General features: G+C 33.3%; 3 protein-coding genes across 3 annotated transcripts; 2 read left to right on the top strand and 1 right to left on the bottom strand.

Annotated features, from left to right (window-relative positions):
* Nucleotides 1-450: 450 nt before the first annotated feature.
* Nucleotides 451-4,765, top strand: LOC115453798 (cytochrome c oxidase subunit 5B, mitochondrial). Its single transcript, XM_030182525.2, has 4 exons — nucleotides 451-685; nucleotides 2,111-2,284; nucleotides 3,929-3,972; nucleotides 4,485-4,765. The coding sequence occupies exons 1-4, from the start codon at nucleotides 598-600 to the stop codon at nucleotides 4,548-4,550; spliced, it is 372 nt and encodes a 123-aa protein (XP_030038385.1). The 5' UTR covers nucleotides 451-597; the 3' UTR covers nucleotides 4,551-4,765.
* An 843-nt stretch (nucleotides 4,766-5,608) lies between these two features.
* Nucleotides 5,609-10,504, top strand: LOC115453796 (snRNA-activating protein complex subunit 1). Its single transcript, XM_037440851.1, has 8 exons — nucleotides 5,609-5,913; nucleotides 5,988-6,147; nucleotides 6,261-6,354; nucleotides 6,785-7,028; nucleotides 7,331-7,462; nucleotides 8,101-8,220; nucleotides 8,622-8,727; nucleotides 9,080-10,504. The coding sequence occupies exons 1-8, from the start codon at nucleotides 5,907-5,909 to the stop codon at nucleotides 9,639-9,641; spliced, it is 1,425 nt and encodes a 474-aa protein (XP_037296748.1). The 5' UTR covers nucleotides 5,609-5,906; the 3' UTR covers nucleotides 9,642-10,504.
* Nucleotides 10,505-10,983: 479 nt separating this feature from the next.
* Nucleotides 10,984-17,429, bottom strand: LOC115455493 (coiled-coil domain-containing protein 102A). Its single transcript, XM_037440853.1, has 2 exons — nucleotides 17,194-17,429; nucleotides 10,984-15,359 (listed from the first exon to the last, which is right to left on the bottom strand). Exon 2 carries the CDS (start codon nucleotides 15,342-15,344, stop codon nucleotides 14,226-14,228), a length of 1,119 nt encoding a protein of 372 aa, XP_037296750.1. The 5' UTR covers nucleotides 15,345-15,359; nucleotides 17,194-17,429; the 3' UTR covers nucleotides 10,984-14,225.
* Between the last annotated feature and the right edge of the window lie 930 nt (nucleotides 17,430-18,359).

Genomic DNA, 18,359 nt, shown 5'->3' with positions numbered 1-18,359 from the left:
CATCAAGGAGAAGTCAATTGTGAAAATAAACATTAAAATTTATTTTTACATGCAGCACCCTGATATCAACTAGAAAAATCTCGATAAAATATTTTTTTGTCTGGACAACCAATTCGCTGACCCAATAAATAGCTTACTCATACTTGGTACTAGATCAAAAGAGCAGTAATAAAAAGGAGAAAGGTTATTTACACTTTCGCAACCAAATAAAAAATACTGAAAATGTTAAAAAGATTATATTGTGCATAAATTTTGGTTTAACGCCATCTAACAAAGGACTTGGAACTATAGTTACATCTCCCATTTTGGAATCTAGCAACAAAAATCATATTTTATTTAATTTTTATACAAAAATCCATGTTATCAATTTCAATCATTATTTATTATTCCTAAATTGAAATAAACAAATTAATTTTCCCATACGTGCCGTAGTTATTCACTTTTTCACGGACTCATCGCTTTAGTCCCTCATAGATTTGCTGAATCTGTGGTCAAATCGACTACTTCACTATAATTTTTTTTCACATCACTATTCACCACACAATTTTTGATCCACTTGCTATCGTGAGAAGCGGTCTAGTGAGAAAATAAAGTAGAATGGCTTCCTTGTGCAGACAAATTATCAGAGGAAATGCAGTACGAAGTGTACTGTTTTCTACCGCCAGACGCGGATATGCCGATAAAAGTAAGAATTTCAAACTTTTCACATGTAAAATAAAGTCGCACCCCTTGACATTTTGTTACGTAATGTCAAAAATCACTTGTAAATTTCGAAAACCTCATGAAAATAATTACAATACTGTTTATTTTATATCAATGACTCATATTATTAGACATAACATCCTTATATGGATAATATTTATACAGTCAACGCAGTTATATAAACTATATGTCAATCACATTGTATTGATTTATTTTCCTTTTGTATGTTTATTAAAAAAATCAACATTATTAATGTTTGCCTTATCGAATAATATTGTAAAGACTCTAAAGAGGAAGTAGATGTGCCTTGGTCTCTTTAGCTAAAAACCAATAGATTTTAGGTTATCTTGCTTATCTTATTGATAGGTTTGGTACATAAGGTAAATGTAATCAAAGTGGACATTAGTATAACAAATGAATCAATTTTGAAATTATAAAATTATAAGCATTACCACTGCTAAGTTTACAAAATACCACAATAACTCTTCAAAGAAAAAATAAAAAACATGATATTCTAGTAAAATAATATCCATAAATATTTCTGAATGGGGTGTGTCCATATTATAGTGTAATGTTTTTTGAAAATATACCTAAACACAATTTTCAATTTTGAGGTTTATATGTAAAATTGTTTGTTTGTCCTTCACAAGTCATTGACCAACAAAACCAAAAATAAAATGAGCAAAAAAAAAATATACAATTGGAACATGAAATGATACAAAATATTTAAACTTTTTATAACCATAGTAAATTTGATTATTGGAGGAGATAACCTTTTTAAACAAGTAATACATGTAATCAGGATTATAGTAATAAGTAATGTAATTCTATGCCATAATTAGGTACCCCTACCTAATCAAATTCTATTATATTTATCTAATTAGTTAAGACCAATTAAATCATAATATTCCTATATTTTCTGCACAATTTCATAAATGGGGATTATTTTTAAGAACAAATTAGATAAAATAATATTTTTTAAAATGTCTATAAACATTTAATTTTGTAACCATATTGAATAATATTATTTCATATGTATTTTTTCATGTTCTACATAATTAATTGTCAAACTAATGCAGTAATGTCGGTAATTTTGTAAATTGAACCCCTACTGTCAAATTTAAATGATAATTCGTACAAAATAAATATTACCACACTTTAGTAACCACCTTTTATCAGTGGCGGCCTTAGTGGGCGCGAGGCCCCAGGCAAAATCATAATTACAACGTGTTGCCCCAGACGGTGCAAATAAATCCCCAGTTTTAACAGTTTGCTTGGTAAGATCGTAAAAAAAGTCCTTCAAATCACCGCGCGCGAGGCCCTGGGCGGTTGCCCGGTTCGCCACCGCCTAAAGGCCGCCGCTGCCTATTATGTTTTTGGAAATTTACATACATGTATTATGTAACAGTGATGGCCGACCCGCTGGAACACGCCACTGGTATTGAAAGACAGGAGCTGCTTGCCATGCAGGCTGGCAACGACGACCCCTTCAACATGAAGGTGCTGAAGAAGGCTGCCGGCACCCGCGAAAACCCGACCCTCGTGCCCTCATGCTTCGATGCGCGCATTGTTGGATGCATATGTGAGTAATATATTTTTATATTATGGCTTTCACATTCGCTAATATCCAGCAGTAATAGCAAATATTATAAAATATTTTTTATAACAATGGACACTGACATGAAATCTAAATTATAGAAAACAAAGGAAAGGAAATAATCTTTATAGGATGCTAAAACCGTATCATCCACTACTGCTAGTCGTAGGATATATTTTGTACCTTTCTGGATTGCAACCACTATAAATGTAAAACCTCCCAAAATACTGTAATAAATGAACCAAATAATAACTAATTGATTAAATTAACCAAATGATGTAAGTTATTATACAAACCTTATAGTATATTTCATCTTTACTTACAGCTAGGCTATATATGCCTTTGTAATGGTTATAAGTCTCAAGTACTTTAATGTGTATATGTTTAGTACACTACTAATATAGCTGGAGTTGCATTTCAGATTATGTAATCTCACATACTTTAGCAGGACTTAAGTAAAATCTAATGGTAAATTGGATATTTGACTGATTCCTCTTTTTTATCTTTATTAAATATCGCGGCTTCGTTCGTGTGAAAAGAATTGTCGGTACAAAGGTCCTTAAAACACTGTAATGATTGATTGATAGCGAAACTTGTACGATAGCCATGTTATATATTTAAAAATATGTTTTAAAAAAAATCATTATTTCCAATGGGAGCAAATTACTGGAACAAAAAGTAGCCTATGTATTAATCCTATTGATATTGTGATAATATGTATGTACCAAATTTTATCTAAATCCCTTGAGCTTTCTCTACGCATTTACTTGTGACAAATATCCAAAGGTTTTAAAATTTTCGCAAACTCAGATTTCTCATACTAATATTAGAAATTCGAAATTTTGTGATAATGTTTAGCTGGTTGTATGTTTGCTAGAAGTAAGAAGAGAAACAACTGAATGATTTTGAATGAATTTTCCACACAGGTAGACCATGTCCCGGATTAACACATGGTTATTTTTTATCCTGATTATTCACTTCCAGCTTAAAGAATATAATACTAATTATTATTCACCAAATAGACATTGTACAGTGTTTTAGGAACTTTTGTAGTATGATTTTGTCATACAGTGATTTCGTAGATGAAATTCATGCAGGCAGCGCAAGTAACACCTAGTGTAGAGTAATGTACAAAATCAAACATAAGAAAAACCCTCTTCCCACCAATAGATTAGTTTGCTTTTAAATGTGGTTTATCAGAATATTTAAAAAACATGCTATATCTCTACACCTCCACATTGGTATGCCTGACAAATGGTAAAAGGATTATAGACTTATCTCTTAATGGGACTAAAAATAATATCACAATATTAATAATAATGTTCAAGAACATCTATTTTGTTGATGTTTAAATTCGACACAAACATTATATTATGTCCAGTCTGCTACAAAAGTAGTTAAACTAATTAAAAAATTCAAATTGCCTTTAAACTTTTGTGTACCTATTACATATTGTCTTTCTTCACTAAAATATATTACACATGGTTAACTATATTTTAGATAAAGTTAAAATTTTATCGCGATAAGTTAATGTGTTAGGAGTGACTTGAAATTTAATTTGTTCAGCCACTTTTCTGACTGTATCTGTAATGTTATATTGTATACTGATTTACGACGTATTGTTTTCAGGTGAGGAACACGCCACAGCCGTCACCTGGCTCTGGTTACACAAGGTAACATTAATATTTCATTACAGCATGTAAAAATATGCAAGTCAAGTCTTTTTTATGTGAAAAGCTAAGAGAGAAAAGAGTTAGCCTTATACTAATTATTTAACGGCCATTTACAATAAACGCTACAAATTTTTCTTTAATCCATCATGTAAAGTTGAATAAAAACTTTTTTTTTATTAATTTAAATTGGTTTATTTTCAAGAGTGGATTGAAGAATTTGATTGAGATTGTTTATGTAAAGGGGCCTTTAATTAGACTTTCTAGAAAAACCTTCTTTAGTGTGAGCATAATTTTGTAGGTTTTCTAGTATATCCTTCAGAAATAATATCATTAGATTTTCTATATTTATTTTTTCATAAGAATTTAATAACATATTAATTTAGAAATGCGTAATTTAATGTTCAACATTCTTAATTCAAAAGAGAGCAGAATTTTTAACAATAGACATGTGCCATAATTGTACAAAGTCCCTTATAAAATAATGTTGCCAATTAATCACTTTGCCATTCCAGGACAACCCCCGTCGCTGCGAGTGCGGACACTGGTACAAACTGGTCGAGAAGCAGCCTCTACACTAAACAAAATTATTAGTTTATTACAGTAGTGTTACATCCGCAATAAACACGCATCTTTAATCGCGCAAGCATTTTCATTGTCTATGGTTCCTGGTGTTGCCATGTGGAGGATGCGTTAGTTTGACAAATCAATTAAATATTAAGCATGTTTATCAGTGTTTCATTGCCCTTGTTGTATTGAATTGAGCTAGTATAAGTTTAATAAATATTTAACTGTGGCTGAATATTTTCATTTTAATGTCCTTATGTAATTTTTATGCCTAAAAAGGTTTCCTCATATGATACAGTTCAATTTTAGAGGAAAAACTGATGTGGCGTAAGGAGAATTATGAGATAAGAAGTAGGAGTAGGTAGTTTTTACAGATCTATAAGTTCTTACACTACTTTGATATGTATTTATAAAGGATAAAAAATGAACAGCAAAAAGTGTCTGATCATAAAAAAGAACAACTCAAGAGTGTTAGATATATTCTTTTATACAAAAAGTTATAGACTCCATATCGTCGTGTTTCTTGTAATGTCCACAGATTTGTGGTAATATCAAACGATTATCAAACCAACTGAATAACGAGTGAAGTACTTTCCCACATGCCACATGGCTTGTTATAAACGTAAAAGTTTGTGAAGAGTAAACTCAAGTGAAACTTGTCAGACTTATAAGTTATACATAACACATGCGGGACTTAGGCTTTTTCCTATTTAAATTGTTCTTTTGGTAACATTGGATATGGAACCTTAGTTCTGATGGTGCTAGGGCTCTGCAGATTCCTATTCATGAAGATACCTCATATCGTTAATGATCTTTAAAATAAATAAATACAAAAAAATCATATTTTTTTTAAGTTAGTGTATATTACCTGTGGTTTACACAGTTATTTTCCGCCTCGCTTATGAATTATCATGAGATCAACACCAATATTGGAAAAGGATACTCCAAAATATCGATGACTTCAAAATAATGTTTACTGCTTAGGCTGTATATACTGCAGTTCCTTTGTGTTAATTGAGCAAATAGAAATTAAAAAATTGTTATTAATCAAATGTCAAATATATTCCATATACCGCACATCTGCTAAGATTATTTTTAGCATACTATATTTTATTATGTCTTTCTAAAGTCCCAGTTTTACATGTAACTTATTCACTGATGTCAATACTCATACTAGGCAAAGGACATTCCTATTTCCAGTATTATGGATTCTGGAATAATGTTACAAGTGTACAATAAAATTTTCTTCAAATAAAATTTAAAACAGCCGGAAAGAATATTGATAAAGTCAAGAAAAGCGGCTTTGATTATGTGTTAAACTACCGTTTTATATTCTATTTGCTACGATTTCCATAATAAACAACATAAACATGGCTCGTGAGTTATTTTAAACATTTTATTGTGAAGAACCGCTATAAAAACAATTCATTTAAATGTATTAAATTTTTCAGGGCACCACGTAAATGCTAACTACATTTGCAGCGTGTACATAGCCGACGGGTTCGCTGACGACTGCGACGAACTGATACACAGGTGTTCCCAAGTAAACACACTAAGTTATGAAAAGTTTTGCGATGTTTGGCAGGAGATGGATTTCGCCTGTGTTTTTCAGTAAGTAAAGCTTGTTGTATGTACAGTGTATGTATGAAAAACATCTTTCTTTAGTATTTGGTTGATCAATGACTATGGAAAAACATGTCTGAGAAGTTATTATTCTATTTCAGCGGCAGACCACTATGTTCAGAGATTGCGGAGCTATCAGAAGAGGTGCTGCAGATAGCTAAACACTACATGGTAGCTAATACAGACAATTATGAGGTATATAGTCATTATTTTTTTATAAGTCAATATGCAATGAGCATGATTATCCTATTATTAGTCCTTAAATAGAATTATGTAAGGGATAGTGGCTAGGATCCTTGCCAGCCAATGGCCAATGTGGTCAACTGACACATAATGTAACTACCTATAATTTATAATGCTTTCAAATGTTATGTGAATGTTAGACATAAAAATAAAACTATTTTGCAGATTTTATCAAAGTTTTTATATAATAATTTTCCCCCAACAGTTTTTGAAACTCAGTAGAAAATTATAATATAAAAACTGCTATAAAATCTGCAAAATTGTTTTATTTTAATATCAATAATTTACACAATCTGAAATAATCCAAAATGTTTTGCATCATTTCTGCATATTCTCACACCTCCACACTGACACAACAATCAAATCTTTTACACCTTTACAGGAGTCTGTAGCCGGCCTATTCCTCATCTACGGACTCATAAATCTGCAGCCAATTTCAAAGTTTGCTTATCTCCGTCTAGTCCCTGAAGATGTGGTGGCTATACAGAGAATACAGACTGTGGCGAGGCGGAACAGACGTCTTGATGTGTTGTATATACTGGGCTCTGTTCTGATCACTAGCTCTCATTACCATGCGGTGCAGAGAGAGAGAGGCATAGAGTACCCTATTAGGAAATATCTGGAAGGTATTTATTTATTTATTTAGATACACCAACAACAATTACACATATACTATAAAATTCACTTGAGTAATAACATTGGGCTTTGTGTACTATCACTAGCTGAATACAATTATAGTGTAATTATTTTTAAGCTCTTATTTGGTTAATAATGTTAATTCCGTTCCAATTGGATGTGCTTCTTACATATTTCAGTTTAAAATGCACTATTGTTATATAGTACAATAATATACAATATGTCTTTGATTGTTACATAAAAGATGATAGAAAAAATTCTCCGAAAATGTCAGTCTCTATTTAATTTTTAGGATATTCATCAATGGACAAGCAAGGTATTCGCCCAAAAGGTGTATTCTACAGACAGAACGAAGAGCTGGACATTATCAGGGACTTGAATAGACTTAGCATTTTTTACAAGAGAGCTAAAGATAACATAGTCGGTAAGAATTTATAACAATTTACTAAGAATAGAGGCTTTAAACGGGGATAGCCTAGTTGGGTGTGGAACGGACTGCCAAGACCAATGTCCGCAGGTTCAAATCCCAAAGGCACACACCTCTGACTTTTCTAAAATCATATGTGTATTCTTTGTGAATTTATTGTTCGCTTTAACGGTGAAGGAAAACGTCGTGAGGAACATCTGAGACCTGCACATCTGAGAAGTTCTCTATAGGAATTTCGAAGGTGTTTGAAGTCTACCAATCCGCACTAGGCCAGTGTGGTGGACTAAGGCCTAATCCCTCTCAGTAGTAGAGGAGGCTCGTGCTCAGCAGTGGGCAAGTATATAATACAGGGCTGATATTATTTATTATTATTATTAGAGGCTTTAATAACATTTTGGCAGTTTATAAAGGTAAATAGGGGTTGCCAGCTCAAAAAAAATTCATAAGACAATGCGGATTATGAGAAAATCATAATATCAGACGATTTTTATGCATTGCCAACCTTTAAGGTAACATCAGGTTATTTTTAAAAGACCCTGAATCTCAAGACTAGATTCAATGCCAAACTAGGTTGTAGAAAAATGTTTTAAGCAAATAACAAATAGATCAATGTTTGCATGTTGTAATTGTTCTAGGTCCAGGCAAGTCGGAGCGCAATTTGAACTATTTTAACCACAACCTACCCACAGAGTTGGACACATCACTGAAGAATGTCATCAATGGGATTATTGACAAAAAAAAGAACAGCCCTCGGGGTGAGTTTATTTTTATATTTTAATGATGAGACAGGCGATAGGATAATTTCCTATGTTTGATTTAGTTTATTATTTCATATCGAAAATAATATGAAAAAGAAATTGTACTGTGAAATCAGCATCAAGATTGGTTGAAAAATAGAGGAGTTATTTATATTTGAAATATTGTTTTGAGCAAAAGTGAGGGCGTGGTGGGGTTATCGCGCTGTCCTTTTCTCACTCACACAGCGATATGGCTGGTGACAGTGAAATGTGGCATTGAGTGACGTCACATTTCACTGTCACTAATTTGACAGCTTCTTTTTCAACCAAATTTCCAAGCTATCTAACGCAAGATTATCATTAAATAATGCTAAACTATATCTATAAATCTGATCTGACAAATGTTTTTCTGTTATCAGGTACTGCGAATTCTGAAGGTGAATCGTCCTCGGCTCAAGCTATCAAGGAAAAAGCCATGCGGATGCCGGTCAAGGGGATAGCGCATCTAACAGCAGCTAATGACGTGTGGGTATATTTATGAAATTCTTCAATTAAACAAAGTGTTGTTTATAATCCATGTAACATTTGGCATGATTGATATATTTGTTTTCTAACTTGCTCTATCGACTTATATCTTGGTAATGGTTAGTCAGTACAAATGCAGCTTCTGAACCTATAACTTAAGACTCGGATAATCCAGACTAATTTTATACCATAAAAAATTATTGTTAATTTATTTATGTTACTTGATTATGGACAACAAATCATAGGTTCTTTTTGTCGATAAATATATTTCATTGTAATGTAATATAATGTCAAAGCGATTACATTAATACCTGATTTAAAATATATAATAATCACTTGACATTCTTTCCAGTACACCTCAAAGTAGTAGGAAACGAAAGAATACTTTAAGAAAACGAAAAGGGAACGCAAAAGTGCGGGCGCGGAAAAAAAAGCGACGCAACGACATCGATTTAGACAGTACAGATAGTGACGAAGTACTTTTAAGTGATTCAGATGAGAGTGAACCTGAAACAGCAGTCAACGAAAACGTCTGCGAAATAGAATTTATAGATCAATATGCTGGAAAGGACAATGATGCAATTCCAATGCTAGGTAACGATAAAGGATTGCCAATATTGATTGCAACTGGTGATACAAACACTGAAGATGTAGTCGATAATGAAGAAAAAACTGAAGTGGCAAGTAAAGATGGTAATAGCCATGAAGCTAATACATCTCCAGAGTCCTCAGGGACGCCGAACCTCGTCAGTGATGAGGACAAAGTGATGTCGGAAGTATTCAAAAAACCCTCTCAACAAATAGGGAAGAAGGACAAACGTGATTTGAAAAGGCCCTTTATCAAAACCAAGTTTCAAAGGATGGGAATGTTGTCTCTGGCCAATTTTGTAGAGAATAAGAATAAAAAGAAGTAGGTTGTAATTTCAGGTTTGTGTCTGATCTGATGTTTCGACGTTGGTATTTTTACATACTGTATGGTGTTTTAAGGATCACCTTATGCTTAGGACAATAAGGTTCTTATTCCCATTATCACAATTTAACGGGCAAGGTCAGAGGGCCCTATTCCGTCTATACGGGCGAATCCGTCTTGCGATTGCGGGCGTTCGAAGGACAGCTCGAGAGTCAAGAAATCCCCTATTTACCTATGCTGCCTTGCTAAGCGCAAAAGCGGTATCTAAAACAAATAAAAATCTTAATTTTTATGGCGTCGGATAGCTTAAAGAAATGCCCAACCAATGAACTTACCCACATAACGGTATCTTGTTTAGAACTTGTTAAAAAAACTTTCGAACTATCTCAGTTCTACATACAAAAATATAAAACTATATTTACAAGACTTCGATTATCTCGAAATAAGGTTTCCCTGATATATCGCTTTTGCGCTTAGCACGGCAGAATACAGCTATCAAAGCTGTCCTTCGATTAGAACGCTCGTAATTAGAAAAATACGAATATGCCCCGTAGACGGAATAAGGCCCTCTGACCATAAAAATCCTGCGATCTTTAAAATCCAATTCTCAGAATATGTCGAATGTCGTAATAATCTCAATTACACTCCTGCAATTTGTTTAAATAAATGCTATTAGACTTGGTGTTTTCTAAAGCGTCGCGGCTGGTGTAGGTAACTTTGCATATATTTGCATAATTACATCGGTCTATTAAGGCGTAAAGCGTTAATTAAGAGGTTGATGATAAACAAGCATCAATATTAAGATAAATCTGTGATATGTCAGAAAACCAAATTGCAAAAGTTTAAAAAGTAAAGTTTTCAATGTGATTATTGTCTTTTATTTCTTATGGTAACCCTATTAAAGCCGATAGCTCACCGCCAACTAAACTAAGTTATTATACATATGACCAATGACGTTTTACAAATAGACACGTCATACACTAACAAAATGGCACATAAAACGGCGCACTATTTGCTAGTCACATACCAGTACATATAAATACAAATAGGCTCGAAGAAGAAATAAAGTCGCAACACCCATTCGTTAGAAAAGGATATATATACATCGACAGTTACGTAACAACCTTAGTGCCGCACGCGCATTAGCTGTTAAGTCGGGCAATTACCTTACTTTTGTCTTGCCGGTATTGAGCTCGGACAACGTATCTATGTAATAAAAACATCTTAGCATATGACAGTTTACGATGATGTACATGTATGAAAAACTGGCCCAACTACTATAATGTACTATGTAGCCATCAAGCTTTTAAAAAGTAAAAATCATCGAGACGAATAAAACCATAAAATGCAATATACATTATTTATTTAATCACAATCTATACAATATTGTTTTTGTAGGACTAACTTGTTAAGACCGCGGGCGCGAGAACGAAAAATGTCAATTTTTTAAAAACGTTAATTGAGTTTGTATACATATTTGTAATCATTTGTGTACCACAGAAATTGAAAGTCCATTCTAGCTTTTTTATAAGATTCCCAAAGGGAAAAAAATATGTTAAAAAAACTTATTTCAAACAATCACAGAGATAAACAAGTACAGTCAACCTGCAAAATAACTGGATAAACACAAAACTTTATCTCATATACCCATTATGAATAATATCTAAAAAAAATTAAACCTTGTAATTTAACCTATGACAAAAAGTTACTTCAAGACAAAATATTTAAAGTATTCAATTTTTCCAGCTACTTTCGTGGTTGACTGTACATAATAATAATTTCCGCAGAAACACAAGCCGTTCTTGTTCCCGCAACATCATTTATTTGATCTAACATTGTTTAGGCCTTGTATTTAATATTTAAACTTGTAAAAAAAGAAGTTAATCTCAAATGATGACACTATTTTGTATAAAAAAAATCTACTTACAAGAAACAAGGAGGATATTTAAAATTACACATTCATAGGTATTTGTAAATTCTACGCATAGATAAACAAACTTCTTAAAATTGTGCAATAGGTTGTACTTAGCAGCGAATGATGAAATTTTCCGACAACATATAGGTACTATCCATGAATGCAGTCTGCAAATAACTCTAATGATAATTAGATTCTACATAAAGCGAAGCCGGTAGGAATCGAATTGTACGGAAAATACGCCAATAGTATTTAGAAGTTCAAAGATTCTATTCCCGAATTAGTCTCTATGTGGGAAATTTGTTAAAGGCTTGCTTAAAAATAAACGCAAAATAGTTTGGTTAGATTTGGATGATATTTGACAGAGACCAAGGACCTAAAATATAAGTAACTAAGAGAACTTTGAAAGCCGCGAACAAAACCTTGTCATAATAAATATCTCAATAATAAAACAAGCTGTGTAAAAGGAAAATGTACAGCGCAAATTTATATCTCCGATATTAAAAAATTGCACTATTCTTATCAGTTCAGTGACCCCACGCCAGAGCCCATCTGATAAGGTTGCTTTATATCTGAGTAGTCCTCACTTCCCACACGATATCCTAGAATATGAGAGATAGTGGTCGATATTGTTTAAATGCGAAAATGTTATTTTTCGGACCACTGCCAAATTAGCCGGAGTTTGCATCAAAGCTGTTTGGTTGCTCGAAACTACTGCTGCTGTAAACAGAAATTGACTACTAAAACCATAATTTTACAATTTGTTTGAGTTTTTAAAAATGCGTAGATATTACGAACACCCTTATATTTCACAATATCTTCAATACATTAAAATATTTTGAAAAAAGAAACACAAAATTGGCAAGGAAAGCAATAAATAACTTAATACAAATAATGTACAAAATAAAACATGATTTATAGTAATATGAAATAATAATTGTGACAAAAACATAGGGGGGTCACGACCCCCCGCAATACCAACCGCTAAGGTTGATGGGAGTGCAAGTTTAAAACAATACATTTCAATAATAAGCTAACATAGTCATACATATCCTTGTACTTTTATCTAAAATATTCCTTTTGCTAAATTGAGGGAATGATACACATAATTCAGTCCAGAAGGAAGATTTTCACAAGTCATAAAGTTTCTAGTGGACGTAATATAGGAGCACTATGTTTTGTCTTAATTATAAACATGTATAAATGTGACAGGAAGTTAGTTTTTGCTATGGAGATAGAGAATGGACCTTAGCCCAATATAGTGATGGAAGATAGGTTGTAGAAGCGAAGCAGCCAGTAAGTACCTTTCTCTTTCCTGCGAGACTATTGGTTAGACATTCTCTATCTTCGAGCCGCGTGTTCATGTTATGTCTCTTACACATTTCTATCCATATTAATTTGACATGCTGAGTCTATTCTCTATGACTATATTTATGATAGGTAACACGACACTGGATAATTAGGCTAATTATAGTCCACAGTTTACCAGATGGTAAAAAATGTTCAGTGCGAAATATATTTTAATTTTGGCCACATTTCAGAAGTATAATATAGAAATGTAAACATTTAACACGTTATAAACGAATTGTTTATGTAAAATCAGGGTCTATGAGCTAATAAGCAACCATATGTTTCTTGGTTGAGCACAATATAATTAAATTAATGTTACACATCCATCTATCTACAGATCTACAACAACTTCTAACACATATTCTGAAAATCTACATTATTACCTAATCACATAGTCAAATTGCTTATTTTTTGTTATACACCAACAATTTTACTATATCCAGTAAAGAAACATTTTGTGACAGAAAACAGGAATATCATAAGACGGTCATGAAACCTAGCTACAATTTAATTAGCGCATGATTATCAACGCCACTCACCATAAAAATTTCATGGGTGTCAAAGACCCCCTTGATAGTCTTCCAGATGCGGGCCTGGTTATTTTTTCCAAAGCTCCTTTTCTTATCATAACGTCACCTATGTACACTATATATGTTGATTATGTCCACGTTTTTATTGTAATGTTTAATAAATATAATACTTTTTTGGAATGATAACTCAAATGGAAAAATAAATGCATAATTGTGATTTTACATGAGTCTTGCTTGTTGTGTTTGGTAATGTACTGAATGCTTAGAGAACTAAAATGAAATCAGAGTGTGGTCAATTTAGACTTCAGCACTAAAAAAAATACTTAGCATGGCTCTACAACTCACAGGCGCATACATGTAATTGGTATAGATTACAGTATTAAAGATATATTAGCTATAAACTATATATATTTTTAACGAGTATCTAAATTACAGGCTGTAGGAAAAATATATAATTTGGATAAATTTATTGAGACTTGAATATGATTTATAAGCCCCATGTACCATTCCTTAATCCGCGCCTGGATTGTTATTAACTTACAATGAATTCAAATAAGAATTAAATCTGTTTCACCTAAAAAAATCCGTATATTCATTCGCGAAGCACTCGACTTGTAAATAGTTCTACCAAAACCATTCATAAGAGATTTCAATTTTTCTAAATTCTAACTAAAAATAAAAAAGTTATACTACCTCTTTACAAATTCAAACATTTGACATAATAGAAGATTCCGCAATCTTTCAAATTGTCGCAATATTTTTGGGGATTTTTATCTACAACTCCAAAGGTAAGTTAATTTTCATTTCGTTCCACTATCGCCAGATCGTCGTCCTCTCCCGACGTATTCGTTTTTATTTCAGCATGCAAGTTAGCTTCCGAGGAGCCATTACTTGATTCATGAGACCTAGGACTTACACTAGCCTTTCTAACATACAGAATGTTTGAATCTAGCCTATCGCTAAATCCGTACGCGCTTCCGTCCGATATCCGATTCAATTTATGTATTTGCTCCCTAAGTTCGCATACTTGACCATACAACTTTTTATTCTCCCTCAAGATAGCGATATTTTCTGTTTCTAACAATTCCCGCTTGCTCCACTGTATCGTGTTCTCCGATTTGAGCCTCTCAATCTCCATTTTGAGCTCCGCTATCTTCTCCTCGAGGACTTGTTTCGCTGCTACTTCGTCCTGCAGCTCATTCTGAAGCCTCTCCACTTCGCTATGACTCGAGTCTGTTGAACCCAAAGTCCTATCACTGTGTGTGAGCTCCATCTTTGTATTGTGGAGTTCTGCTGTCAAAGTCTCTATTTTCGATAACAGTAATCCTTTCTGATCCTTCTCGGTTTGCAAATTCTTGCAAGTTTCGTCCAATTTCAGTCTTAACTCGCCCAATTTGTTCGCTAGAATGTTGTCGACATTCGAAAACTTATGAGAATCAAGGGAAGCTCGCTGTCTCATCTGTTCATTTGGCGACACCAGATTCTTCCTCCTTAATTCTACGCCGTCATCGCCTGTCAGGTCCGCAGTCACTATCCTGCTCTCTCCTATGCTCAGTAGTTTCTCGTTCTCTTTCTTGAGTTCAATGATTTGTTGTTCTAATTCGTTTTTCTCAGTCTTGGCGTTGGTGAGATCCTTGGCGAGGGCATCGGCTTTGTTTTTCAACGCTTTGGCTTCCTCCCTGGCTTTGTTCCGTTCGTTGCGGACCTTGCTCCACTTCTCGCGCCAGTTTGCAGTACAATCCGACCACCAGCGCATAGTCTTCTCCATTTGTGTGGCGCGTGCTCGTGCCTCGTCCAGCTCTCGTTGGTAGAGTGCCTCTTTCGCCTCCCAATCGGTGTTGGTGTACCGCATGGAGCCTCCATCGTGGTCGCGGCTACGTCTGTGACTACCGCCGTGCGAGCTTTGCGCCATATTCGGTTGGTTTTTCTGAAATAAAAAAAACTATTATTCACTTGGAGCATTCGTGATGACAGGGCTAAGCCACAATTGATCAAACCGGGTATAGCCGCAACAGCCTGCCGCCTTAATCCAGCAACAACTACCCAAAAACTGTTTATGAAACATTCAAACAAGTCTCAATAGTTCTTTTGCAGTAATGAGTCATTCGTGCGAGCTGCCATGCCCGCCGCCACCGCAGCCGGTATGTCCGCAAGTGTGTCCACCGCCGCCTCCTCTGGCGTTATGTCGCGTGAAACCTATCATGCGGGGCCTACACCTGGCTCAGACCAAACGAGTCATTATCCAAGCATTAGTCCTGTCGGCATTGTGTGGCACAGCTTATGCCGTCTTGGTTGCCATGCCACGGAAAACAGCTTACAAGGAGTTTTATGAGTAAGTATAATTAATAAAGGTTTTTTATTACTTTATAGTAATTTGGGTATTTTTCATAGCAGGGCAAAACACATTAGTTAAATGTTTAATATTATTGAATCATTATTCAATAAAACCATGAATTAACAGTTTTTATAGCGTATTTGTTGTCAGCATGAAAATTCTGGTATTGTTGTAAGATTCATATATTCTAGCCCACATTATACACTAAGATCATGTTGCTGGCTTTGATTTAAGAGGAGTTTGCAGTGTTTATTCCTGTACTTAGATGAGTATGCATGATCCACAATTTCTTTCACGTTTGAGTAGTGTCAAACCATTGCCTACATCAGTCTAGTATTATTCTCCTATTTATCAAACAAACTAAATATTTTCCTGAGACAAAACTATTTTTGTCATAGTCAATATATTCTGTAATAGCAAAAATATAGATTTAAAATATCTAATTTTCTAAATGAAGGTTTTTTACAAGACAGAAAAAAATAGGTTCACAATAAATACATTCCTTTACCAATTTCATTGTCATGTCATTAGAAGTCATTCGATTTTTACTTCAATTTATTGTTTGATCAAATAAATATATGAACAAATGGAATTCACGGTATGGAAAAAAAATATATTAAGACCATAATAATAAGCTACAATTAAACTTTATTGTTATCTACAAGAAAAATGATTTCTACTTGTTCTTAGTTAGGTTAAGATTGCAGTGTGTTTGTATCTTATTTATGTGCCTGTTACATAATCTTTGACAAAATCAGATTTACAATTATTTAATAACCCTAAACAATAATTTACTTTTGATTATATACAATAAAGTATTAGAGCTTTTTCCTTACAAATGATAGGTGTAAAACTTTGCTATTAATTTACTTTCACTTTTATAATAAGATACTTTCAACTATTTACACTAATTCAAATCATTTTACAATAATAACTACTTCAATATTTCTCATAAGAACTATATTCCTACAGTGTCAATCATAGAATAAGGGTGTAATGAATAAAGGCAAACAATATATTTAAATGAAATATATAAACCTTTCACAATTTTAAACAGCTCTTTTGGCATTTTATATCAAAATTATAAATATACTTTGTATTTAACTTCCTACTTGTGATTAATAATTGGGCATCAACTAATTCTTGATAGAAGATTCCAAAGCAAATAATGCATTAGTTATCAACTTCAATAGAGTCAATATATATTTAATTTAGATTATTACAAGTAATCCGTGGAATGTTATGTGTTAAGTCATTAAAGTCAACTCAAGCTATGTAAAGTATTTTTAGCCGTTCAATAAAATAATTCGTAAAAATATACTGAAAATCAACACAAAGATACATGTAGTAGTTATTAAGCCGTCTTACTGTAGCTTTCGTAAACACAATACGTATGAATTGGGTAAATGAAATGAATAACACGTACCTGAACACTGTTCAAGCACCATTTAATACATTATTATGAACATTTTTCACCAAATAAAGCACAAAATACAAATTACAGATTGGAAGAAGAAATTCTCTGTGTGACTTTTTAAGCTCAACACATGGTGATGTACCAATTAAAATTTACCCAGGCAATATAGTATTAGATTTCTTATCGATTACGATAACGATTTCATAGAAAATATATTTAGATCTAATTAATAAATGTAATTTTATAAATCAGTTAATACTCTAATGCAAAGAAATTATAAACAGGTATAATATTAATAATTTTTACAACATCTATTAATCTATCGGCGACAAAATTATTGTTGCAATAGAAGAACCTGTGTCCTGTTCAATGAATATTTAAACGTTTAATTTAAATTCGTGCACTTGATTTCACAGTACAGTTTCTACTTGGCAAATGGAATGTATAAAATGCTACTGAACCACATTTAAACGAGTTAATATCAAAGTTCGAACATAATCGATGCTCACTACTCGCTCATGTCACCCAGACTGAACACATGAAAACGAATAGCGATTAGCGAATGATTGGATGACATGTATTGGCGTAATCACGGGCATAATAATTAACGTATACTTAAAATTATATATTTTTTATTGCATTTGAAGAGACGAGTATACCGTTCGCCTAATAGTAAGGGATCTGACCGCCCATAAACAGTAGAAGCACAACTCATATTTTAAATTACAAAATTGGTACTGCGTAACAATTAACTGCGCTCGTCATACTGAGACAAGATGTTAGTGTCATAGAATTTTAGACCGACTGGACCAACTATGTTCGGACATCGTCTTGTATACGCCATCATGATCTTTTTTAGCGCCAACATTCGACCCTTTTGGGTTTCTACAACAGTTATTCGAGCATCACAAAACTATTCCTAGCTAATGCCAAATTATGATTTCAAAATTGATATGGCGGTCATCTAGTTTTCGACTGTTTGGATTTTTTTCACCATCGTTAAAATATCCTAGGGTGTGGGCTGATATTAAGACGACTTACGACCCCGTCAAGGTTTTTAGCCGGGCCGTGGTATCCTATCTCCCTTTCGGCCTTTAAAATTTAATATGACGAAATTTTAAAGGCAGAAATATCCATAATTATTAATTATTTTTACATTTTTCTTTCAACTGCGA

Source organism: Manduca sexta, chromosome 4, assembly GCF_014839805.1.
Source record: "Manduca sexta isolate Smith_Timp_Sample1 chromosome 4, JHU_Msex_v1.0, whole genome shotgun sequence".
NCBI classification, from domain to species: domain Eukaryota; kingdom Metazoa; phylum Arthropoda; class Insecta; order Lepidoptera; family Sphingidae; genus Manduca; species Manduca sexta.
This window is presented reverse-complemented; position numbering and strand designations above follow the sequence as displayed.